Here is a 23,915-nt window from a genome sequence, read left to right on the forward strand (position 1 = left end):
TTGCTATAAATAAATTTGCTTAAATTCGCGGTTTGCACAGTAATTTATCAACGGTTGATTATTTTAGTGTTTAACGATATTTCAGCCAATTATGTACATTTTCCAGAATACAATAATTCATATGGACAACAGAAAAAAATATTACGTATTCGTTTGTGGACAATGAAGATAATATGATGCGGGTATTTGTTGACGAAATTGAGTGTGCAGTGTGAATTGAACTTTTTCGCAAATTTGAATTTGGCGATGTGAAACCTAAAGCCGCGTGTGAAAATTAGCGACTCCTTTCTTCAAGTCTAATACTCAGAAGAAGACACGTCGACGCGTCTACACAAATTCAATGCCCGCGGAGCAGTCACCACCATTTCTGCATCGGTTCGCACTGTTTTTCTGAGTAAAAAACTTTGCCAAACGCGAGAGCCAACTCACCCGAAATCCAAATTCACGTAATTAAATCGTATAAACAATAAAACTGATCAATTAAAACCGATCAATCCGGACATGTCGGCACAGTGGCGGGGCTTTGGGTGACAATAACCCGCCGACAACCAGCGGCACGGGCAATTCTCATTTTCACATTTCCACCCGAGACAACAGAGGATTGATGAAAAATAAAAAATCATTGATTGCCAGGTGGTAATAATTCAAATCACGACATGGCATCGCGCAGGTGAGCATTGCTTTTTCACTCGTTTTTATTAGCATTATTGCCGGGGGCGGAGAGACCACTGAAAAATGTCCATTTTTTTTTCTCCTTCTCTCGTCACCTTTTTTTTTTACCTGAGATGTGTGTAATGATCATAGACTCACGGCCACTGCGCGAATAGTCTCTGCAAGGTGCTCGCACTGTCGACTTGTCGGTTTTTACGTCAAGTTCTGCGCACTTACGCTTCCTCCACCAAATACCTCCACTTGAAATACTATTTCTAGTTGTTATTCCTATTTTTCCAACAGTCGTTGAGAATTTTCAACTGATTTTAACAATGGATTGATGGAACGAGCCCCAGTCGCTGGTGAAATTTGTTGATAATCCCTGTGACACATTGAACTTAATTGATCACCGTATTTGGGGGCTATCGGTGTTGTATCCATATGAAGAGACGTTTTGTCAATAAAACATTTTAGTCATGGGGCGCGGCAGAGTTACCACAGTGGATCGTTGTTACATTGTGGTTTTTTCTTGAGGACAATTCGATATCTGGAGTTTTTTCTGATCGTTGCAGATGGTTTCATCCCAATATATCAGGACTGGAGGCAGAGAAATTATTGATGGAACGTGGATATGACAGTTCATTTCTGGCACGTCCGAGCTCATCTAATCCTGGAGATTTCACACTTTCTGTGAGGTAGGATTTGTTCGCTGATTGAAGGTTGAGGGGAGTAGAGAGATGAGAACAGGGATTCACGATAGACTGTTCGTTGTTGCTCACCACAATATTCTCAAAAACCCCATAGGCAAACCCTGAATTTGATTCTTAACTCTGAAGAAATTATAAGTTATGAAAATATGGGTCAATCGGAATTTTTAAGGTGTTTTTCCTGATTTATTTGGGGACTCAATGTTGTGGAACTGTTGGACTCAATTAATTACAACCACATGTGTATTTTTATGACGAACCAGAAAAAGATCATTTTCATAACTTCGTGTAAATTACAGACGAGATCTCACGGAAAATTTACAGGATTTCTTTCTCCACTCTCTATATTCCTTCACCTTCTGCGAATGATCGACATGAGCAGAAAATAATTTTTTTCTTATGAATTTATAATAATAGGAGAAACAGTGAAGTAACACATATAAAAATACAGAATACTGGTGATTTTTATGATTTGTATGGTGGTGAAAAATTCGCAACACTGTCAGAATTAGTGCAATTTTATATGGAAAATGGTGGACAATTGCGTGAAAAAAATGGCGAAGTCATTGAATTAAAATATCCCCTTAATTGTGCTGATCCAACGACTGAGCGTTGGTTTCATGGGCATCTGTCAGCCAAAGAGGCTGAACGTTTGATGCTCGAGAGAGGAAAGAACGGATCGTTTCTAGTTCGAGAGTCCCAGAGCAAACCAGGAGACTTTGTACTCTCAGTGAGGACTGACGATCGCGTGACTCACGTAATGATCCGCTCACAGGTAAAGATTCATTTAAGTGCACCAGCTGTATGCATAATCCCTCTCACTCACTCCTCGTTATTCTCAGGACAATAAATATGACGTTGGGGGCGGGGAGAAGTTCGATAGTTTGAGTGATCTCATTGAGCATTACAAGAGGAATCCGATGGTGGAGACGAGTGGGAGTGTTGTTCATCTGAGGTGAGATCATCTCAATTCCATGGGATTCCCTTTTAATTCGAATGTATTAAAGTAACATCGCCTTGACCCTTGAGCCTTTGTCTGAGATTAATTAATTTCTTGAAAAAAAAATTATAAAAAAAAATTGCAGACAACCTTTCAACGCCACGAGAATAAGTGCAAGTGGTATAGAGAGTCGTGTGAGACAATTGCATAAGGAGAATGGATGCTCCAATGGCTGGACATGTTGGAATGGCGGACCTGATGGTGATGAGACTGGTTCTGGTCGTGGGAAGGGCAAGGCTGGCTTCTGGGAGGAGTTCGAATCCCTCCAGCAACTGGAGTGTCGACACCTGTTCTCGAGGAAGGAGGGATTGAGATCAGAGAACAGAGCAAAAAATCGATACAAGAATATTCTTCCTTGTGAGTGGATTTTTCCTATTTATCCAGTAATTTATGTCGATCCTCGTTCAATCGAGGCTGATGCATCTTTAATGATTTCGTAATTGTGTGTACTTAGTCGATCACACGAGAGTTAAACTGAAGGACGTGGATCCCAGTGTACCAGGGGCGGATTACATTAATGCTAACTACATAAAGGTTAGAGATTGAGAGTGCATTAGCGTAACGTTGAACGTTATTATGTGCATTATTGTGGGTTTCAATGAATTTTTCATGTTAACAGAATGAGGAGGGAGAGGGTTCATGCACCGGTATTACGGCCAGTGGTGATACTTGCATATTCAATAAATGTTATATTGCAACACAAGGCTGTTTACCAAATACTGTACAAGACTTTTGGCACATGGTCTATCAAGAGAATATACAGGTTATTGTTATGACCACCAAAGAAATGGAGCGAGGGAAGGTAAATAATAAATAATCCATCTAATGAATGGAAAACCATTAAAGAATGGCTGAAAAATTGTTTGGGAAGAATTATAGAAGAATATAATTTTCGAAAATTTCCAAGTATCATAATTACTCCGAATTTCAGAACAAATGCGCTCGTTATTGGCCAGAAGAGGGTGAAGTGAGTGAATACGGGGGTGAATGGAAAGTACGTGCTCTAGCACGCACTTCCACAGCTGATTACACGTTACGTGAATTTTTATTGCAAGGAAATAAGCCAAATTTCACAGAGCCACGTAGAATTTACCACTACCACTTCCAAGTACGTAAATCATGGCGAATTATTACAATTTTTCATTTGAATTTCAAGCCGTTGTTGATGGGAAGAATGAATATTCATAGGCATGGCCGGACCACGGAGTTCCCTCGGATCCCGGTTGCGTTCTCAACTTTCTGCACGATGTTAATGCCAGACAGGAGTCGATTGCAGCTGCCTTGAGCTCCAGTGGACAGTCTCTCTCTACTGTGGGGCCTATTCTCGTTCACTGCAGTGCTGGCATCGGACGAACTGGCACTTTCATTGTTATTGATATGATCTTAGATCAGATTAAACGTCATGGTGAGGATTTTTTTTAATTGCATCATACTTTCTTCTTTTCCATGAGACGATGAGTGTTCATTTTCTGATTTTCTTTCTTCAAGGATTGGACTGTGAAATCGACATTCAACGAACCATTCAGAAGGTCCGATCTCAAAGATCAGGAATGGTGCAGACTGAGGCACAATACAAATTCGTTTATCTCGCTGTATTGCATTATATTGAGACTGTGTCCCAGAGAAGACAAGCTGAGCAGGTTTGTTACAATTTTAAATGTCGCATGTATGCAAATATCAAATGAAGGAAGACAGGCTCGTTCACAGACTGGTAAAAATAAAATTAAACAAAAAAAAAACAATTTGACGTTGCAGAAATCTCTCCAGTTGGGTCGTGAATACACAAATATTCGATACAAGAGTGAAACAAACAGTGTGAGCACAGGTGTTCCGGAGTCAGCTTCATTTGCATCAACCCCAACGCTCTCGACGTCAAACAATTTCACACTGCCCACACCGGTGGGTAACCTGAGGCCCAAGTAGTTGTTAATGAACCCTTGAAATTTTCACCCGTGTTCTGCAGCAGGCGCTGATACTCTCCTTAATTTCTGGTATTTTCTGTCCTTTACTGCGTTAAGACAACAATAATTCGCGTAGATTAAATGAAAAGTATTTGCGTAGAGGCAGTGTAACAGTTGTAATGCGGAGCAAAGGCTTATTAATTTTTTAAGTAAGAAAATGAGAGAAATGGAGAGAATAACACAATCAACGATCGAACGTGTAGAATGAGCAGTAGAATGAGGGTACTTGTGAATTATTCGATAATCAAGTGTTTGTTTACTTTGGTTTTTGGATATTCAAAGTACATGGCAACTTTATTTGATATCAGAGACAAATTGTGCTCGATAAGGTGAAAAAATTTTCTGTCAAATCTAGAGAATTTCGCTTGGAATCTTCGTACTCGTTACCTAATTGAACGGAATAACGGAAGAGACAAATTAAAAATAGGCAAATTAGTGTTGCCATTGTGATTGAATTAAATTGTAAAAACGCGTTCAATTCGTTCTGATCGCACCACTTAGTATTACGATGTTTCGCTTTTATTTCCAATCGATGATATCGAGGTGATGAATGATTATTTCTCCTTCTGGTATCTCGGCACAAGTTAATGAATGAAAGAAGATGAGAGGGGATTTTAATTCCTTGTTTTCAATTGGAAATTCATGATGTTGCCTTTTAAGAATGTATTCAGTACCTCAAGGCTCTCATATGGTCGTGAAATATTCAATTCGATATTCTGTCGATTCAAGAATTTAATGGAAAATTAATCGTAAATCGATTCGCGGGTAGAGAATATGATTGATGAATTTATTGTGGAGAATGCCGGTCATGAAAATTTATTTCATTCACGACGAATGAAAAATGTGATAAATGTCCTTTAAATTAGATTTCTTATGAAGCTTTAATTTCATCGTCGGGAATTATTCGAGTTGGGAAAATGGAGCTCGAGGATTAGTGATTTTTTTTATTCTACACTCGTGATTAATTCTTTTTCGTTTCGTTTTTTTTTTTCCAATGAATGCAATTTATTTTATATGATCTTCTTGTTTGAAAAACACACGCATAATTATTTCTTATTCTTCTCTGGGGAGAGTCGATTATTAATGAAGTTGTTATCAGTGTAATTGGCTCTGGCAAAACGATACATGATCTTTGTTTTTTTTTTTATGTTTTAATTCTTTTTCTATCTCAAAGTATACAATTTATCGACATGAAAAATAAAATATTCGGTCTCGTAGACCTTTTCTTGTTTGTATACATAATATTTATGAAAAAAAGCCTGATTATATCTAGAAAATGAAATAAACAAATTAATTTTTTGCGTAAAAATTGTGTATTAGTCATTCATTTTCGCTAATCCATAAAATATTCATAAACGAAAGGTTAATCTTTGTCAATTTACTTTGCCATAATCACTGTTTTATGGGTGCTAATATGAAAATTGGTTTGACAATACAGTTTCATGTCTTTTGATTTTTGGTGGGATTCCCATTGGATAAAGAAAAGTATATGGCTAGGGGTCTAAGCTCACTTTTTGGTATAAAGTAGAGAATATCATTTGACGATTTTTACTCTGTTGGGGAATGTTTTCTCTGTGGGTTTCACTTCACCAAAACGAGCTTTACGTTTTTCTATTCTCGCCTCGAGTTCAGCCTGAAAGAAGAAATTAAATATTAAAATTTCGCTGCTAGCGTCTTCATAAAAATTCACAGTACTGAAAATACCTTCTCCATAAGCCCAGAGGCATTGGTTCCAAATCGTTCGGCCCTTTTCTTCAAAACTTCGTAAGAAGTGTTCTAAAATTAATTTCAAGTATTAAAAATTTCAAAAAGAAGAATTGAATCGAATTATTTGAAAAGATACTTACAACGGGAGTTTTTACAGACGCAGAGGACTTCCCATTGCTCTGATTCTCACTATTAAACCTAGCAGATCTCGCCTCCTTCTTGGCAGAGTCCGAGAGAGGAACACCAAACTTCTTGGCCCTCATCTCCAAACGCTCCTTTACCCCCAGCTCCGAAAGTTTGATAATCTTCTTAGCAGGTGCATCATCACCAGCTGCCTCAGACTTTTCCTCCTTCTCCTCAGGTTCCCCGACCTTCACCTCCTCAATAACAGGATTTCTATTCAAAATGATCTTCTTGGATTGTACGGGACTGCTTGTCTCTTCTGTCGATTTCCTCTTCTCCCCGACATCCTGAGAGTCTGGTTTGGAGGATAATTCCTCGATTTCTTCATCCTATTCACGGAAAACAATTAAAAAACCAGTTTGAAAGTAATTCAAAAAACATCAACAAGATTTTGACGTCCTCACTCACTCCAAGAACTGCGTCCTCGTCCAGAATCTCGTCAGTGGTTTCGTCGAGAGATAAACTGGAGTCTGAAAAACAAATCGTACGGGAATAAAGTACACGCAGCAGCACCGAAATCCAATGACAGAAATTAAGTGAGCTAGAAGGATGGTAAAGCACATAATATTCACCACCATGAATAGCAAGTTGCAGTCTCTCTACGAGTTCGGTTTTGTTTCCAGTGGTGAGCAATCCCCGTTGTTTCAACTCAGCTTTCAAATCAGCGACCTGCATCAAAACAACCATAAAACCAACAGAAATCGAAGCCAGGGAAAAAATAAAAGGAATGTAAACTACAAATCTAACCTTCATTTTCGATAGTTCACTCAGTCCCTTCTCGTACGAGGAATCAGCCATTATGTCAGTTCAATTGTTCTCAAGAAAATCACTTCACATACCCAGCACCAGATGAGGTATTGCCACAGTATTTGTTTTGCACAAACAATATGGAAAATGTTAAAAAAATGCGTTGAGAGTAAAAACCGTGTTCAAAACTAACAGAAGACGCAGGGGATCAATAGGTGAAAAAAAGTGGAGCTTGGCCATGGTATTGTAGGAAACGTGTAATTACCTGAAGGTCTCAGGTTAGCCGACCGAGTCTCATCGTCACTTCCGTTTCTTTGAATTCCAATTTCTGATTAATTTTAAACTGCAATTCTTCATTCATTCATTGATTTTTTCTAATAAAACATTGATAAATTATAATAATAATGCACTTTATTTCCTTTATGTTAATTTCACAATTTTATACGTACACAAGCCATAAAAAATCTTCCTCGTTACATTTATAGTTATTAATTAATTATAATTACTCCTGATTATTAACTAGTAATTCGTAAAATGGATGGATTTTGATTAGTATTTTTTTTTATCTAAAAAGTTCTAAAAGTTGATGGGGCATGCATCGATAAATATGATGCATACAATTGCTCCTCTCGGTATACAGAATGATAGACGAATTTACTAAACGAATATTAATGATCAATTTGTTCTGCATCATAAAGTGGTGTCTATTCTCTTCTCCTCCATGTATCTCATCAGACGTGTTTGATTCAGATAATCAGGAGAATGGACAGTTATCAGACTGGAGAATTTGATTTCTCTCCATTTCTTCGTCAAAGACGGGAGTACAAGCTCCAGGGGAATACGCGTGGGTCGTTTCAGAAGGACATCGTGGATTTCCTTGAGGAAAGGGTGAAAAGCACAGTAACTCGCGAATAATGTATCCAATTTTGGTGCATGCTGAATGAATTCAACGATGCGATTGCGGTCTGGGGGTCCGCACTCTGGATCGGTGAAGACTAGAGTCTTCAGATTGGGAAAACGGGGCATCGTCTCCTCGGTGAACAGGAAGTGGCCGTAAAAATACAGCTCCAGGAGATTAGGGCAATATGAAGACAGGGCTTTAATAGCTTCCAGAGTCAGTAGATACTCTCCACCTGTAATGAGACATTTTAATTGAAATTTCTTTATCAATATATCAAAACATGCTTATTTTGTTTGTTTTTTTTTGCTTACCGTTGAATAAGGCCATGAAGACCCGCAGATTCGGACAGTTTCGAAGAAAATTCGACAACTCTTCATCAGAGATGGTACACCGTACCACCAATTTCTCTAGCTTCAGCAAGGGCGCTGATGTTATCAGAGGATTCTGCGAAGAATCCCCATTCTCGCATTTTACAATCAGAGACTTCAGGTGCTGCAAATTGCCCAGACCCCTCAGGCTATCCTCATTCATTTTGCACTTGAGTAATTCGAAGTGTTCTAGATTCTCGAATCTCGATACATCCTGTACAAAATCAATTTAACTATTACACCTGTCGATTTGATGACTGCAGTTTCGATTAGAGCTAAAATACATGTCGAATATCTGTTACTTACAATCGAGAGATGTCGATCGACATTGGGCCCAGATGAGCATTCGAAGCAGAGCCCCGAAATATTCGATGGAACGTGATGAATAAAATTATCAATCACTTTTACATCATCAACCAGCATGGTGAGCACCTTGAGCTTTTTGTTATTATCAAAAATTTTATCAATATTTGCAAAAAATTCAGGACGGTATCTCTCGGGAAGATAACTCCCGGACATAGTAATCGTCAGCTTTTCCAACCGATGGAAGTACTTTTTTACTATTCTCGAGACTAATAATTCATTTCTCGAGAAATCAACAATGAGGGTGTGGGTGTACCGTGCCCGTTTCTGCGATATTTTTCTCCAAGCCATTTTTTTAAACTTCGAGAAATCCAAGCGTGGCCCATCCTCAGACCAGCCCTTGGCAGTAATCACGTCTCGCCATCTTCTGCAAACTGAATGAGAAAAAAATTAAATTTCAAATTTATTTTGATATATATAGAATTTTCATCATTTAATTATTATTATTATCCACAAATCTCTTTAAAAGATTCCGTTGGGTCTCTTTCCCTGAAAAGGAATACGGAAAAGCGTTCAAGGAAAATTACGGCTTTACCTCCACTTCAGGATTATTTATACCTCTCCGTCCGAGAGAGACAACAAAATTCCCATGAGGACCTTCTGCGAAGCCAACTCATACCTCCATTACCCCCCCGAAAAACGACTCCCAATTTTCCGAGAAAATCTCGTCATCAAAAATCCCAAATATTCAAATAAAACACCTAATCATAAACATTAATTTACCCTTCTCGATCCTGAGTTTATCATTAGTCCCAAGCCACTTGAATACATGATATAAACAATCAACAGGAAGAATCGTCGTCAAATCCTCCTGCACTGCGATATGCTCCTCCACAAAATCGTCCAATTTCCTCTTCTTAGCGACGTGCATGTTTCCTCGAAAAAATCCGATCCAGAATATCAATTACACTTTCCCACAACTCCAAGAATCTCTCGATTTTCACCTGTCTGAATATTTCAAATTCCACTTCCTACCCCGGAACAAGCAATTTTGACAAACGATACTAATGGCCCGACGCAGGGAATTAGAGTAAAGGTGAATATCTTCTCGATACGTGAGAGGTCAAACTCCTCAGGGGGTCGGCATTAAGGGTAGAGTCAAAAGTAGAGGGAGTAAGGCCCTAATTGTCATTGGTCCTTCCCCCACCCCCTCCAATTATCTCCAGGAAAAACCATTCATCCCCTCGAGTAATCCGTCATTCATCGCTACGAAAAACATTATCAGTCCTCGTTTGAATTGAAACCGCGAATTGGCGCTAATTCGCGCTGTTTTTCGCGCAAAATACATCACCCCGATAAATCACTCGAGGATAATTGACCACAGGTGGCGCTGGTTTGATGTTTAGGTTCGTCAAACTTCAGACACCAAGGGGAGTACACGGAAGAAATCAGAAGTTACTAGTGAGGGCGGTGTGACGTCCTGAGCTTGATAGCCAGTAGATGTATGTACGACTTCGATGTATGTAGTAGACTATGTACGATTAATGTTAGTCCGTGAAATTTAAATTAATTTAAATTATTTTTAAATTTAATCAGTGTCGAAATACGCAGAAAATAAGTAGATACAATGGAAAATGGATAATGAACAATGAAAACAACACCACCAATGTGGGAAAAACCGTTAGACACACTATCCTAGTAAACACTCTTGAGTTTAGCTTTCCATTTTATTACTCTTGAAATTCGTTGGATAAATATTGTCTCCAACCCCGAAGCTTGAGATGGAAATTATAAATCTCTAAATCAATATGGTCTGAATCATAAAGTACCAGTTCTGTTTTTGCTGAAGTTGTTTCTTTCAACACACATTTTCTTCACATTTGTCCATTGTGGACAGAGGAAACGCGATGTCGCGCGTTTTCCTTTTGACCGCTTTCCCTGTTCTACCCTTCTTCCCTTTCCTTGATCAAGTTGCGGGCATAACGTTTAGACTAGTGGAGGTGATAGGACCCAACCCTTGGAAAATTTGTTACGTTTAAGGCAGTTCGATTTTAACTTGTTACCGTGGCGCTTCACTCTTCAATTAGTTATTCTCTAAACTACACAGTATAGTTTTTCTTAAAGTCAGTTAGTATTTCAAAGTTCAAGTTAAGTTTAAAAAGTTATTAAATAACGCGTGTTACGTGCTCTTCTCAGCACTGCTGTTTTGGATTTATTTTATTTATAAAACCTGAATCCACTAAAAGAAATTGAACGAGTCGACATCGATGGAGTCCTCATTAGAGGTTTAGCAGCTAACGAATTCCACGATTTGAAATCTGGCGCAAATATTCGCTAACGGCGCCACTGTCCTACTAGTAACTTCTGTGGGACATAACAGCCTTTTCGAAAATTCAAAAAACTATACTCCTTATTTAGAATAGCAGAAGATAAAAACGTGTATGATTAATTCTGAATAAGCTCTATAATGATGATTTTCATGGCAAAAATGCATGTAGCAATTTTTTGAGCATCCCGTATACCCCGTATACCTGGCGCACTAATTATAATGTTAATTATCTTTTCAATAGTAATTAAATTATTTGGGAATATTAAGAACATATTAAGAACAACAGGCTTTAGAATTTATGATGACCTTACTGCTATAAGGTCAATTTTTTAAAATTATGTCGTACAATCACCGTAAACTATCTTTTCTTGCTTCTTTTAAAAATGAAATTATGCAGAACGATTCTGGGAAGTGATCCTAATCATTTTTACAATCTGGTATATTAAATTAAAGTAAATAATCAATAAATTACATTATTAGTACAGTTTCCTATACTGATGAATAAGGCCCTTAAAAAAAACAATTTTTTTTTCAGAGAATTGCAGGTAGTGAGAGGGAAAATGCAAAGATTCACAAGAACGATACATAGCGATAAAAAGGCACTATCGCGACCACATAGCGATATAAAAAGTCTAATTGAAATTAAGAATGATATTGAACCCATTGAGCCATTGAGCTTTTCTCCTCCTTTACATATGACAATCAAACGATTGGATGTGGTAGTGGGATTGGCGCCGGACGACAGACACACGTTCTTACACCAATACCTAGTTTCTCAAGGTCGTTTTTAATCTATTCTCCTCGAATGTACCATTATTTTCTGTAAAGCTTTATTTAATTATTCGCAACACAATTTGTGATTGCCAAAATCTAGAGAGGGTGTAAAAAATAATTTGAGATATAGAAGAAACTATTTTTATATTCTCTCCATATCTTACAGCTTTTCCTCTTATTTCTATACAATTTTTCAATTTTCTACTTATCTTATTTAATTTAGCTATTGGTCTGTTGTAATCACATGTGAAATGAACATAATAACAAAGTTGATTGGGATGAGTGGAAAATAGCACAATTGCTGGGGGATCGATGGAAAAAATAATCAGTGGAATATTAAAAAATTCTACGGAAACACTAATTATCGAGAGTCAGGCTGTGTCTCTGAACGGTGCTGTCCCATGAACAAGTTAGGAGCTCGTCCTTGCACCAAGCTAATCCTCGTACCATGTCGGTGTGTGAATTAGCATCCTTGAAGAGAACAGATAATTCTTGGGATGTGTCCAGCACTTTCACCATTGTGTCGTTGCAGCAGCCAGCTAGCCAATTATTTCTTTTGTGATGATACTTGAGCCTGTGAATGGCTCGAGGAAACTCAAGAGACTTGTAAACTAGTTCCTCTGGTTTGCGTGTGTCTCCCAGGAACACATAGCCGTCTTCTCCCCCTATAGCAACTTCATGTTCCTTGAGAGGATTGCAGGCGACTGCTGTTAAACCGTTACCATCATCATTTTTATACAGCCTCCGGGCAGGTTTCGGTGTCCTCACGTCCCAAAGAACTGCTTCAGAGTCTAGAGAAGTAGACATGAACACCGAATTGCTCTTGGAGAGGACATCAACACTAGTTATTATTGCAGTGTGAGCTAATTGATACGTGTATTCAACCATTAGGGTTGATGTTTCCCAGACTTTCAGACAACGATCCATTCCTCCACTGACAAAATAATTCTTGTCCTCGAAAACAGAGAGGGAAGTAACACTGTCATCATGTTTACAAGTGTACCCAACGCACTGCAATGCCACAGCCCAGGTTTCCGGAGGCTGCACCACACAAAGTACTTTGACGATCCCCCCATCCTCAGCAACAACAAATTTATACTCCTCGATAAAGGCAGCATCGCTCAAAGTGCTCTCAGTTTGTGTCGCAGTAAAGCTCTTGTTTCTCTCCAACTCTCCGTCTGCGGCGTCATCAAAATACCAAATGGTTCCAGTCCAGTACCGATCTGTCAAATTGCTGCCTCCAAGAATTGCCTTCTTATCTGCAAACAATTTGTACTTATTATTATCTACATAAAGACCGGCTGACTAATCTGTACGATACAAAAAATAACCTCACCGTTGTATACTGCTATGAATTGCAAATGCTTGTCAAGTACAGATGCTCGCTCTCCAACGGTCATGTTGCGATAAATTTCCGCATTGGAGTTTGGTTTCGTCAAATAGTCGTCTTTTTCCATAATTAATCCACCAAATATTTGATTAGCTAAATGGGTTTTAGGGGAGGAAATTATTTACTCTACTCTCTACTATTCTATAGGTTTTATTCATAGAGGAGAAATCTACGTAGAGGTCTGGAACGAAGAGTTAGTGTGCCCCGAGAATTCTAGTATCGACCCCACGGTAGAGAGGACGCGATGACAAAAAATAGACAATGTTTAGGAGTTGATGGTTTTTTTATATAGCAAATAAGAAACTTATGACTTATACCAGAGTTCATGTGCCCGAGATTTATTTTGAATCAACGTTGTAGGGTCATTATTTCGGACACTATCGGAAAAAAAACTGCGAAATTACATGTGGAGAGGAATATCAGAGATTATAAATCTCTGCTGGGGAGAGATTTTGCGCATTTTTCTCGACTTAAAACTTATTTTTTTGCTCCCGTTAGGAGGAGTTTTACGGCGTTTATCAAATGCCTTTTAGAACACTGAGAAGTTAGGTATGTGGAGGTTAAGTAAATAATTCCATAACCTAATATCATTCCATTGGCCAAATTATTGGTAAACTACTCGACCTCTGAGCATATTACGAATATCTCCTATCCACCGATAATTTATTACTCGATCTATCGTCAATCGTTTGCAACAGTTTGATAGAAAATTTAATTAGCTTTCGAATAAACCGCATAAATCCAATAAATCCACTACTACTGTGCGACTTCTACTTCAACAGAAGATTTACTTACTGCAGCATCATAATGATGATGGAAATTGAAGCAGCGGCTGTAGCGGAGGTTCAGTCGAATTTACACTCCGAAACGTAAGTTTCCCTAATGAATCAGATGAGGCCAATGTAACTTCTCTTTATATCATTGAAATTACCATCACAATTTATTTTGAAACAACTCATGAGGTTTTCAAGTGATATTTAATCAAATTGTAATCGCAACTATCTTTACGACCAACAAAAAATGAGACATTACCTAGTTAACATAAAATCATCAGCATTTAATTGCTTATCTTTAATTTTGAACAGTTTCGATTGATATGCTGAGAAAAAGTTTATAGCCTGGCTGTGCCAGGCTTTGTCGAGGAAATAAATTCTACAATATAATTTGTCCGCAAGTGTATTTAGGGTAGACAGAGGCAAAATGAACACCTTAAGAAAAAAAAACTTTTTTTTCTCGAGAAAATATTCTTAAGCATTTTCAAATGGCGTAGAATATAACCACAGGAAGGGACAAACTCTGTCGATGAAGATATTTTGTAGAACGTGTGGGGGCAAAACGGACACCCTCCAAATTCATTGGAATATTCATTAGACCAGGTAGTATTCTGCATATATTCCCTAATTGAAAAATTCCAACTGTGATGGCTCAATTTTCAGTTATTCAAGCGCGATTTATATAGCCATGTTTTAGTACTCCATTATTCATATCAGCATTTAAATCTTTGCTTTTTTTCATGATTCAAACAACAAAATGATGCAAATAAAAAAATTAAAAAATTGAGAGAATCAAAAAAATTTTACGGTGTCCGTTTCGCGTCCATCTCGCCTGTATCCGAGAGCTAATGGTCGGTGCACTTCTATTGAGACGAATTGAATTGATCTCATAAGTAAACCAATTAGTTATGTGTGGATTATCATCGATATAAATAAAATTTATTCATTCTGATCTAGCGAGCAGCTTGTCGACATACCGGGGAATGCAGATAGTCTTGTACAGGGGATTCTAGAAGTATATCAACCTTCCGTTGAACAGATAAACAATGATCTGCAAGAAATAGTGTAAGGGAAATAGTTTGTAATGTTTATAAAATTTAATTCAATTATTGAGTATCTCACGACTTTTTTCTTGAAGGAAGAAACAAAAAAATGTAATCGAGAAGATGAAATATGAGAATAAGCAACTATCGGAGGCCGCTAAGGATGACTTGTGCTGTACAGTAGTAAGCATACTTAAAACAAAGTCAAAATATGCATTTCGTTTTTTGTGTTTAAGAATTAGATGAATGAGTTAGAGTACGATATCTGATTATTTTATGTCCATGAAATTTTTTTTTAACACGATTTCGCGAAAGAAATCAATAGTGCTTGAATTATTTATGCAATTCATTGAATATATCAATTTCCTACGTAAATTACGATATAAAAATCTCTGTATTTATGCGTTTGTTTATTAGATGACGAAAAAAAAAAATATAGTTTTAAAAATTTAGAAAATTTATGTCGAGTAATAATGACAGAAAATGCCTTAACAGATAAAATCGTATGGAAACATCAAATTGTCCTGTCATTTTATGCAATCGTTTTAGTCGAGTATTTATTACTGATACAGCCGTAAAAAAATAGAAGTAAAAGTAAGAATAGCCTTTTTATCAAGTCAAATGGAGAATTTTACAGAAATTATTCGAGAAACTACCCACAACTACTAAATTCCTCCAAATCAGTGAGCTATTACAATGAAACTATCCAGCTCTTCCTTATGACTAGGTACAAAGTATGATGTGAAATGCAAGAGCAACCAAGGAATATGACCTCTACTCATGTTTTTTTTATACGTAGACTGATCGAGAAAACTGGCCTGAATTGCATTCAATACTTGTTTTTTTCCAATTTCATATTGCCCCACTCCCCTTTACTAAACAATAATTCATAAGTAATGCCTGTTTCCCCTTTTACATTACCCTTCACTGTTCGAACATCAAAATATTGAAATGAAAATAAGAAAAACCACATGAAGGAATTGACCAAAAAATTATTGAATATCAATCTGCATCTCCAGTTCTACTGATAATTTCTGTTTTTGTTGACGTCCGACTATAGTACTCCCTGATTAAGACTTATCAAGAGAAAGTGTTCTCCATAAAGAAAGAACTGGGAAATGTTCACGAGAAAACCATGAAGCTGAAGGTAATCATTGCCAGATAATTTTAATAATGGACTTTTATCCGCGAAATATCAAGAGTTGAATTTAATGTCTGGTTTTCTAACGCAGAAACGCGCTCTGCGTCTCCAACAACTGAGACAAGAACAAGGATTCCATTGACCCTATCCCCTTCATCTAGGTGACCAAAAGGCTGGTAAAATAGGATTGTACCATCAAATGAACTATGCTGGTCACTTAACACCCATGTTATTCCATTGTTCTGACCACAGATCTTATTTTTAATATTATATTATTCTGAGATTATGAACACATCGAAAATGAAGTCATGAATTTATGAATTTTTAAATTATCGTAAACTAAATATTGCTACAAAAGTTATGTTGTATTAAAATTGAATGAGGGGAATGCTAATCATCTAAGCCTCACTTACAATAGAATAGAATAACATGAAAAATGAAAAACATCAATCATAACGCCATTAATTTTTTTTCCAACCAACCAACCAACAATGGTCACAATTAGATGAATCAGGTGCCAATCTAAAGCTGATCTAGGAGCCATTGGAGTAAGTATAACATATATGCGGTCTGTCAAACCGAGACAACGGAATTAATGTAAAAACCCCCGAAAGAATCCGTGTCACGATCGCGGATTGTCTTCTAGGAGAAAACTATTGGAAGATTAAAAACTCGATTCCATTAAATGTATTTTCGATTCCATTAATTACAACGCAAATCCCGGCCATCACGTCAATGATGCTTTGACGCTTCTAATAATTCAGTTTCATTGGTGAGCTGAAGTTTCCTGAAGGAGACAACGATACCTGGCCACAGCTTCTCCCCCAAATAGGGTTTTTCCTTGGGGCCAGACGAATGTCATGCAGGCATGGGGAATGGGAAGAGGCAGTAAAAACCCCAATGGATTTAGGCGTAAAAGGAAACTTGTTTATAATGCAAGTAAAAAATTATATCTGTACACATCCATATTTATCATATTTGGGTAGTTCTATTACCATGTAATTTTCCACTGACTTTGCGGGGAACATTTATCTTTCCAGCAGAGGTAGTTGAACGTTGTTTCAGTCGAGAAGCCAATGATTTCACGTTCTTCTTGGATGCGAAATGTGAATGTGGATTCATGAGTTCCTATGAAATATCTGTTAAAAATGAGAAATCGTGTGAGTAGTGTTTCCATTTCTTTTTGTAATCTTTCAACCAGTAAGCATTTTACTGGATATGAACTGATCGGTAGTGAGCTTTTATATGCCTACAATTTTTTTCCCCGAAAACTGAAGCAAATGTAATTTTATTTATCCTCAACTTGTCGGAAATTACTAGTATTGTGTTGAAACCTAGTTACATGGAGTGGATTGATTTTATTATTGATGCGGCTTTGTGTTGGTATATTAATTGGTGAATTAACTAATTGAGGCAGAAACATTCTTTGCAGGGCCCATACACAATTATTACCAAATAATTCGACATCTGAAAAATGCTAGTCCATAATTTTTAGGTAATTTCTGCAGTTTTTTTTCTATTTTCTATATTTATTTTCAATTTAATGATGGACAAAATTCAACGATATAAAGGATATAGCAAATCAGGCACCTTTACCAAGCGTTTTCGTTTCCCTTGAATAAACGTTGACCTGACGTAGACATTTACCTAAACGTTTTCTCAGGTCTGGCCTCGAATGGGTTTGATAAATGGTTTCATCGTGTGATTTTTTATTAGAAAACAAGAAACGTAATTCAAACTGATTGCAAATATATTTGTAAAGTGTATTGTGACCACAAACATAAACCTCTTTCTTTTTCAATAAGTAATCTCCATTCCTCACCCCGTACGTTATCCAACTCATACATCGTTTACAGATTTATTGAAAAAAAAATTCTCGGGGAAAATCTATTGCAGAATTGCTATGGGAAATTTTGTAACAACATTAGTTCTACACAGAAAGCCAATTTCAGTCATTTTTTCAGTCGTTTTCTATAAGAAATTTTTTGTGAACATTTGGACTGGAAAAACTCGCAGAAAAACTAAATTTTTATCTAGAATTAGGGAGAGTCTAATTGAATTTTCTAATGACCTCTAAATTTCACATTTCACATTTAAGTTCTATTGTACGTTGTGCGACGCATAGTTTTTTATTTATCTAAAACTACTTGTGGCTGTTAATTATAATATTCTCTAGGCGAAGGAAAGCTCATGAAACAATTGGACTTACCTAGCATGAGAACAAATCATCTGATCGATGATTGCAATCCCGCCGTCTTTGAATTTTTGTTTCACCTGCTTAGAAGGAATATACCTCTCGAGTTTATAGCCTTTCATATGTGTTTTCAGTTCTTCGAATTCTATGAACGAATAATTCACTCGGATTATTCATCATGCTTTCTAGCATACGGTGTTGAAAAATAGGTTGTTAAAAAATCTTCTCACCATGTTCTTTACCGTCTGTTGCAATGAAAATAAGTTCTAGGCCTATCTTTACCATTTGTTCTTTCAATTGGTCTGCAACTTTTGCAATGGTTGGTGCATATGCATTTCTTCCTATTAAGAAGTCTCCCCGTCTCCAATGTACTGCTAAGTATGGACCACCGATCGCCGTGCGATGCCCCTAAATAATAAAATTTTCGTTTTTTCAACATAATTAAAAATATTCTCCTCAAATTTCCGATACGCATGCTGAAAATATTTTACCATGTAGTAGTTGCAATAAAATTTTGAGAACTTCAAGCATTGACATTTCACAACTTGATGGAAAGAAGAGTTCAAACTCAAAATTCCTATTGGAATATGGTTCTAAATTCAAATCAATTTTTTCATATGCGTATTTCAATTGACAAGTAGTTTGGACAATTGATTTTGTCAGTGAGGAATATTTTCAACTCACTCCAACTTTCAATAAAATTTGGAATTTCATGAATTCTGTTTTGTCAATATTCTTGCTCTTAAAATTATTAGCTAAATTATTAGCTTTTTGACAAAATTTCAAGATTTTTGTCGGAGGAAAATTTAAACTTTTCCCGCATATGTTAGAATAAAAAAAAAATCTTACAATAGTTCAGTTATGAATTGTAATAATTACCTTTTCGTTTCGCCAATCTACGGGTTTTACAGTTTTATCATGATTGTCAGTAGAATTAAGGTATTTTTCTCGGAATTCTCTTGCAATTGCATTCAATTCAGAATTAAATCTCATACTACGCCTCGCCTTCCAGAATTCACGAGATCCGTAAGAATCATGAAGAGGAGTTTCCATATGATCAAACATATAAGTTCTGTAATTATTTCCAGGATTTTATTTTCTCACCAACAAGTCCCCAAAAACTATCTCATCAATAATTTTCTGTTAAACATTGTTGAGTTAATGAGAGAGTGACAGAGAAGTAATTGTAGCTCGGCGAAATAACAGAAGTTTGGAAAATGACGAGTGGAGAACAGGTGTATTAAAACACTAATAAATAATTCTAGGAGAATCCTTATCAGTTAATGTATCAAATTAATCGTATATGATTGCAGAGTAGATGAAAATGGCGAAAACAACAGTAATTAATTGAAGGTATGTTACTGAGCACGAAACATTTGCATTCGTAGTAGAGGAGTGAAAATATTCAATTTAAAATGCAACAAATATTGATCTAGCTCTACGATGGCAATAAAACTAGAAGAGGAACACTGGAATTTGTTGATTTATTGGATAGGCCTTAAATCATTGCAACGAAACAAACTAATATTAAATTATCAGATTGATCCAAAAAGAACAAGTTTTTTTGGGAAGTGTGTGCTTATCTAGATCAGGCAGATCGTATTAAAAAATTTCAGAGAAAAAACATTAATGAAGAGATTTTGCACTTCTCCGACAAATGATGAGCAATGAATTAACTAGCTAGAATTGGTTTGACCAATCACATTTCTAATGTGAATAAATTGTTATCAGATTTGTAACACGTGTAAAATATGATTGTCTTACTAATTTCAGAATCAAGAGTTTCTTGATACAACTAGAGACTTGCTTCTCGAAAAACTTTTTTTTTCTCAATGCAGTGGTGTTGAAAGCTAAGTTGGAAAAGGAACACTCATCTAACCGTAGAGAAATTGATGTGATTCCAGACTTCAGTCAAATTTCATTGAAAGATTATACATGATAAAATAACTAAACTAGAACATGAAGAATTGAAATGCATATTCCAACAGTCGGGGAAAATGAAGAACGGATTTGCGACGAAATTAGCGGATAATCCTTAACTTTTTTTTTGTCAAGTTTCCAGTAGAATTCCCATCCGCTTGTCGCATGGGGGACAATGTTATTGAATAGCACGAATGGAAAATATCGCTGAACAAATGGAACGATATGCCCCAATAATGATCATATGTAAAAGCAAGTCCGATGCAAAAGTTTCGGTTGAGTTTATGGAGTTAAATAAATTAATTAATGTGAGGTGTAGACTAATAATACATTGGTGTTATGTTAAGAACTTACGTGTATTGAGTCGGTTCCAAATTTTGCACCAAATTCGATGCAGTCCCATGGAACAATACGCATTGAACATCCTTGGCGGTAATATTTTTATAGCCCCAGAAATGCCCTTTAAATCGTTCTCCTCCAGTTTTTTGGAATTTAATTACATTCTGATCGCACGCTGTAATTTCATTTCTAGGGTGAAAATCGTTGGTTTCAAACATTTTTGGATCAGTTTGAAGTACGAATACACGGTCTAACGTTATTTCTCCGTTGGTCGACTTATAATCTGAAAGAAACGGACATTAAAAAAAAGTATTTATTAATCATTTATCAATTCATGTATTTATATTTTCTGATCATTCAATGTTGAAAAACAAGAAGGAATTAGCAGTGTGCAATCTTCACAGAACAATGACACTACGCCCAGAAGAATGTGATCATTAATGCGAAATGTAGATAATAACCTTTGAAAAATTGGTACATTTCAATGATGGGGATGAATTTCCGTAGACTGGAGATATCAAAAAACAGCCCCCATGGCAGTTGAGACTGGGCCTCAATGTCTGGGCTCTTCCAATGATATAAGTGATCTATCAACAGATTATATAATAGAGAAAAAGGGATGCCATAATCCACGTAAGGTTGACATTATAATTGAAAAAAAATCATTACTTATTCAATACAACAAACTTTTGAAACTTTCAATTTGAATTCTTAACAATTTCCTTACAGTAGAAAAAATTAATTTTTGAGGCTCGGCTATAATTCTTTTGAATGTTATCTGAAATTTGAACTGAAAGGGGGAAAACTAATGTCGTAAATCCTTAGATTCATAATCCAGAAACAATCATTGCGGCAAAAGGTCTTTGAAAAATGTTCTTTAATTACTTTTTCACTACATATATAAAGATTATATTGATGATATAAAAATGTTTTAGAAATTGAGATACCCTGTAGCTGGTCCCTTTTCATGGTAAATAACAAAACACAAACTCATGAGAAGTGAACGTGTTTCTTACGTAGCAAGAGTGAAATGGAAAAATTTATAAAAATATTGAGGATTTTTATTTATTGAAAATTGTTGAAAATAAAGCAGATGGAATTAATTTTTTTGGAATTTCGAATTAATTACCCCATGGCGGTAAAACCAAAATCCATTCATACGCCTTGTCCTCCTGATTCAGATTGTGAAGGAAGACAGCAATTCTCACATATACATCCCTCCGTAGATTGAATCCTTCAGGCGGATTGACATCGTAAAGAATGTACCTGAGAATATATTCGAAAATTGCAAAATTCTTTATGATTACGATCAACGCTTTTTTCTCATAAATTGTTCATTTTCACTTATAAATTAATGTTTGCTTCTGGTGATAAATGTCACAGCAGAGGATATGGAGTAGCAGCCCTTAGATGAACCGGTGACATTATGAAGTGGAAAAATTTCTTTCACATAATTAAAAATAGAGAAAAACATTACGGAACCTTTTTCGATAAAAATTTTCATATAGAAATAAAATGGATCACCAATGGAATGTTCCGGTGAATTAACAAAAATTTTCTGATAAATTTCTCAATGCGTATATGTGGATGCTAATTAACTATCATTTATAATATTAATTTTATCCATTATACTGCTTTTATAATTACGCAAATATAGCTTTTCGTTAGGATTCAGTCAATTGATGATCAAGTCAGTTGAATGACGGTCATGTAACGCATCGTTTTTTTCGTTGTGTCTTCAATTCTTACAATCTATTAATGGTTTTAAAAATATAAAAGTGAGAATAAATAATAAAAAATAATAACGCGTGATCATATATGTAAACGTTAATTAAGTGTTAAGAAAAGAGGTTAGAACAGAAAAGCTTATAATAAAAGTGAAAGACTGAAAAGTTCATTGAGAATTCAAAATAATTTTAATGTGGAGTATATCTCAAAAACAAATAAAGTGAAAGAGGCAATAAAACAATAAATATTCGCACCTTTTATTTGACAGGTATTTCCGTTTTTCACAATTCAAATGTTCAGCAGGATGCTGACCATTGTAGAACTCTGAATGGATTGTCAGAATCTCAGTGAATAAAATCAATGTTAAATATAATTTTATATTTAACATTGTACATTCTGTATGTTCTTATCATAATACAGAAATGACCACGTCCTCTTTCTAACGTGAAGTAGCCACTGAAAGCAAGTCACTGGCTATCATTTTGTGATTGAGTCTCGTTTCATAAATCACCGTCACTAATTGACGCCAATTTGTATTCGAAACAGATCATTGTTTTTTAGTATTGCAAACTGCTGATTGTTAAAAAATAATTTCTAGCAAAGGTCATAATTTTTATTCCTTTTATTAACAATGGTTTGGTTGAAAAACAGCGCCATTTTTTTTAAACATATTTCTTAAAAAAAAATGTTTCGATCTTCTCTTCCAAAATATAAAACTCCGCATTACTCAAATGTAAATTTATTTTTTTGTCATAATGGCATCTATATCTAGGCAATTAGCGACTCGTTACAAAAGCAATTATGCGAGAGGGAAAGCTAATAGAGTGGGTATAAAGAAGCAAACAAATAATAGTTTTAAGCATCGTGAACACACGGAAAATGTCGGGTTTTTTTCACTTTTCAAAAGTGATTCATAGTTTTAGTTTTTTTCAAATATGATCCATTTTTAGGCTAGAGCTCGCTACCTGTCAATATTTGACAAATTTAAAACTCTGATGAATTTTCGAACATGATTTTGGATTCTTCAGAAAACTTACAAATTTTTGTGGCATTCTTGAGGAAGTAAAAGAAATTTCACCACCTTTTCGAAACAATGTGTTTCTTCTTGACTTCAATAAATTGCTATAGGATCCTCTAATTTATCGACTTATTTATTTTCTAGTTTACCCATTTAGAAAAAGATAAATCCTGAAATGATCCATAATCCTCGAGAAATTGATGCTAATCGAAGCTCCTGACATTTAGCTTCATCAATTGCGAATTTAACAATTTTCCCGCAGAAGTGGACCTTGTATTTATAATCGTTTTTTTTCACGGTTTCCTCGTTTTTTGGTTATTTCATTAAAAATATCTTGATTATTTTAGAATTCTGGTAAAATAGTAAAATTATTATGAGCATTGAATTCACATACGATTACAACAGAGATCATTACACATATATCAAGAAAATTGGTTAGGTAAAATATTGAATTATTTTACTTTTTTATAGGTCCTTCATTTAAACTCATTTTAGAAGTTGTTTTTGTATTTATGCAGTCAACTCATTGTCTTAAACCAGATTGATATTCAGCATTTCTGTCATATATAATTTAATATGAATATCTCTGGAATACATTATTGCATTTTATTTTTTTTTTGTTACTATTTTATAATTGTGAAAAAGTATTAATTGCCTGTGGCAAAAATTAGAATTCAAAATATTGAAGTCGGAGTCAAAATATCGATAAGAGTGAGTATCGATATTACATCGAAAAAT

General features: G+C 35.7%; 5 protein-coding genes across 9 annotated transcripts; 2 read left to right on the top strand and 3 right to left on the bottom strand.

The window, feature by feature from the left end:
* The first annotated feature begins 311 nt into the window (after positions 1–311).
* On the top strand, positions 312–5,399 carry csw (corkscrew). The gene is made up of 11 exons (XM_011310508.1): positions 312–670; positions 1,224–1,346; positions 1,776–2,133; positions 2,201–2,313; positions 2,444–2,715; positions 2,813–2,892; positions 2,978–3,160; positions 3,290–3,466; positions 3,547–3,763; positions 3,847–3,998; positions 4,114–5,399. Exons 1-11 carry the CDS (start codon positions 657–659, stop codon positions 4,279–4,281), a joined length of 1,857 nt encoding a protein of 618 aa, XP_011308810.1. The 5' UTR covers positions 312–656; the 3' UTR covers positions 4,282–5,399.
* LOC105269907 (SAP domain-containing ribonucleoprotein) lies at positions 5,300–7,205 on the bottom strand. 2 transcript variants are annotated; one of them, XM_011310507.1, is made up of 6 exons: positions 6,957–7,205; positions 6,785–6,878; positions 6,618–6,679; positions 6,167–6,538; positions 6,024–6,095; positions 5,300–5,952 (listed from the first exon to the last, which is right to left on the bottom strand). In XM_011310507.1, the coding sequence occupies exons 1-6, from the start codon at positions 7,005–7,007 to the stop codon at positions 5,854–5,856; spliced, it is 750 nt and encodes a 249-aa protein (XP_011308809.1). In that variant the 5' UTR covers positions 7,008–7,205; the 3' UTR covers positions 5,300–5,853. The 2 variants fall into 2 exon arrangements, with proteins under 2 accessions (XP_011308809.1, XP_011308808.1); XM_011310506.1 differs by having other exon boundaries at positions 6,782–6,878.
* A 4,553-nt stretch (positions 7,206–11,758) lies between these two features.
* Positions 11,759–13,197, bottom strand: LOC105269909 (methylosome protein 50-like). Its single transcript, XM_011310509.1, has 2 exons — positions 12,968–13,197; positions 11,759–12,890 (listed from the first exon to the last, which is right to left on the bottom strand). Exons 1-2 carry the CDS (start codon positions 13,086–13,088, stop codon positions 11,989–11,991), a joined length of 1,023 nt encoding a protein of 340 aa, XP_011308811.1. The 5' UTR covers positions 13,089–13,197; the 3' UTR covers positions 11,759–11,988.
* A 191-nt stretch (positions 13,198–13,388) lies between these two features.
* Positions 13,389–16,428, top strand: Pldn (Pallidin). Of its 3 annotated transcripts, none has more exons than XM_011310511.1 (6): positions 13,389–13,570; positions 13,804–13,890; positions 14,752–14,859; positions 14,933–15,020; positions 15,898–15,984; positions 16,070–16,428. In XM_011310511.1, the coding sequence occupies exons 2-6, from the start codon at positions 13,829–13,831 to the stop codon at positions 16,118–16,120; spliced, it is 396 nt and encodes a 131-aa protein (XP_011308813.1). In that variant the 5' UTR covers positions 13,389–13,570; positions 13,804–13,828; the 3' UTR covers positions 16,121–16,428. The 3 variants fall into 3 exon arrangements, with proteins under 3 accessions (XP_011308813.1, XP_011308812.1, XP_011308814.1); XM_011310512.1 differs by lacking the exon at positions 13,389–13,570 and adding an exon at positions 13,613–13,631; XM_011310510.1 differs by lacking the exon at positions 13,389–13,570 and having other exon boundaries at positions 13,577–13,890.
* Positions 16,429–16,866: 438 nt separating this feature from the next.
* O-fut2 (O-fucosyltransferase 2) lies at positions 16,867–23,510 on the bottom strand. 2 transcript variants are annotated; one of them, XM_011310513.1, is made up of 8 exons: positions 22,414–23,507; positions 21,561–21,697; positions 20,893–21,018; positions 20,447–20,714; positions 19,052–19,244; positions 18,403–18,580; positions 18,188–18,317; positions 16,867–17,117 (listed from the first exon to the last, which is right to left on the bottom strand). In XM_011310513.1, exons 1-8 carry the CDS (start codon positions 22,545–22,547, stop codon positions 16,970–16,972), a joined length of 1,314 nt encoding a protein of 437 aa, XP_011308815.1. In that variant the 5' UTR covers positions 22,548–23,507; the 3' UTR covers positions 16,867–16,969. The 2 variants fall into 2 exon arrangements, with proteins under 2 accessions (XP_011308815.1, XP_011308816.1); XM_011310514.1 differs by lacking the exon at positions 20,893–21,018 and having other exon boundaries at positions 22,414–23,510.
* Positions 23,511–23,915: the final 405 nt, after the last annotated feature.

The sequence above is a fragment of the Fopius arisanus genome, unplaced genomic scaffold, assembly GCF_000806365.1.
Source record: "Fopius arisanus strain USDA-PBARC FA_bdor unplaced genomic scaffold, ASM80636v1 scaffold00076, whole genome shotgun sequence".
NCBI lineage: Eukaryota > Metazoa > Arthropoda > Insecta > Hymenoptera > Braconidae > Fopius > Fopius arisanus.

Bases quoted from the DNA above. Each gene is read 5' to 3' on its own strand.
- csw (XM_011310508.1), top strand. The intron at 2,134-2,200 runs GTAAAGATTCAT...CGTTATTCTCAG, and splicing joins ACGTAATGATCCGCTCACAG to GACAATAAATATGACGTTGG. The intron at 2,893-2,977 runs GTTAGAGATTGA...TCATGTTAACAG, and splicing joins TTAATGCTAACTACATAAAG to AATGAGGAGGGAGAGGGTTC.
- LOC105269907 (XM_011310506.1), bottom strand. From the start codon at position 7,007: ATGGCTGATTCCTCGTACGAGAAGGGACTGAGTGAACTATCGAAAATG. The intron at 6,096-6,166 runs GTAAGTATCTTT...AATTAATTTTAG, and splicing joins CGTCTGTAAAAACTCCCGTT to AACACTTCTTACGAAGTTTT. The intron at 5,953-6,023 runs GTATTTTCAGTA...TTCTTCTTTCAG, and splicing joins CCTCTGGGCTTATGGAGAAG to GCTGAACTCGAGGCGAGAAT.
- LOC105269909 (XM_011310509.1), bottom strand. From the start codon at position 13,088: ATGGAAAAAGACGACTATTTGACGAAACCAAACTCCAATGCGGAAATT. The intron at 12,891-12,967 runs GTGAGGTTATTT...AATTGTTTGCAG, and splicing joins ATTCATAGCAGTATACAACG to ATAAGAAGGCAATTCTTGGA.
- Pldn (XM_011310511.1), top strand. From the start codon at position 13,829: ATGATGATGGAAATTGAAGCAGCGGCTGTAGCGGAGGTTCAGTCGAAT. The intron at 14,860-14,932 runs GTAAGGGAAATA...TTTTTCTTGAAG, and splicing joins AATGATCTGCAAGAAATAGT to GAAGAAACAAAAAAATGTAA. The intron at 15,021-15,897 runs GTAAGCATACTT...GTCCGACTATAG, and splicing joins ATGACTTGTGCTGTACAGTA to TACTCCCTGATTAAGACTTA.
- O-fut2 (XM_011310513.1), bottom strand. From the start codon at position 22,547: ATGTTAAATATAAAATTATATTTAACATTGATTTTATTCACTGAGATT. The intron at 21,698-22,413 runs GTGCGAATATTT...ATATATTCTCAG, and splicing joins AAATACCTGTCAAATAAAAG to GTACATTCTTTACGATGTCA. The intron at 17,118-18,187 runs GTAAGTCCAATT...CATTTTTAACAG, and splicing joins ATGATTTGTTCTCATGCTAG to ATATTTCATAGGAACTCATG.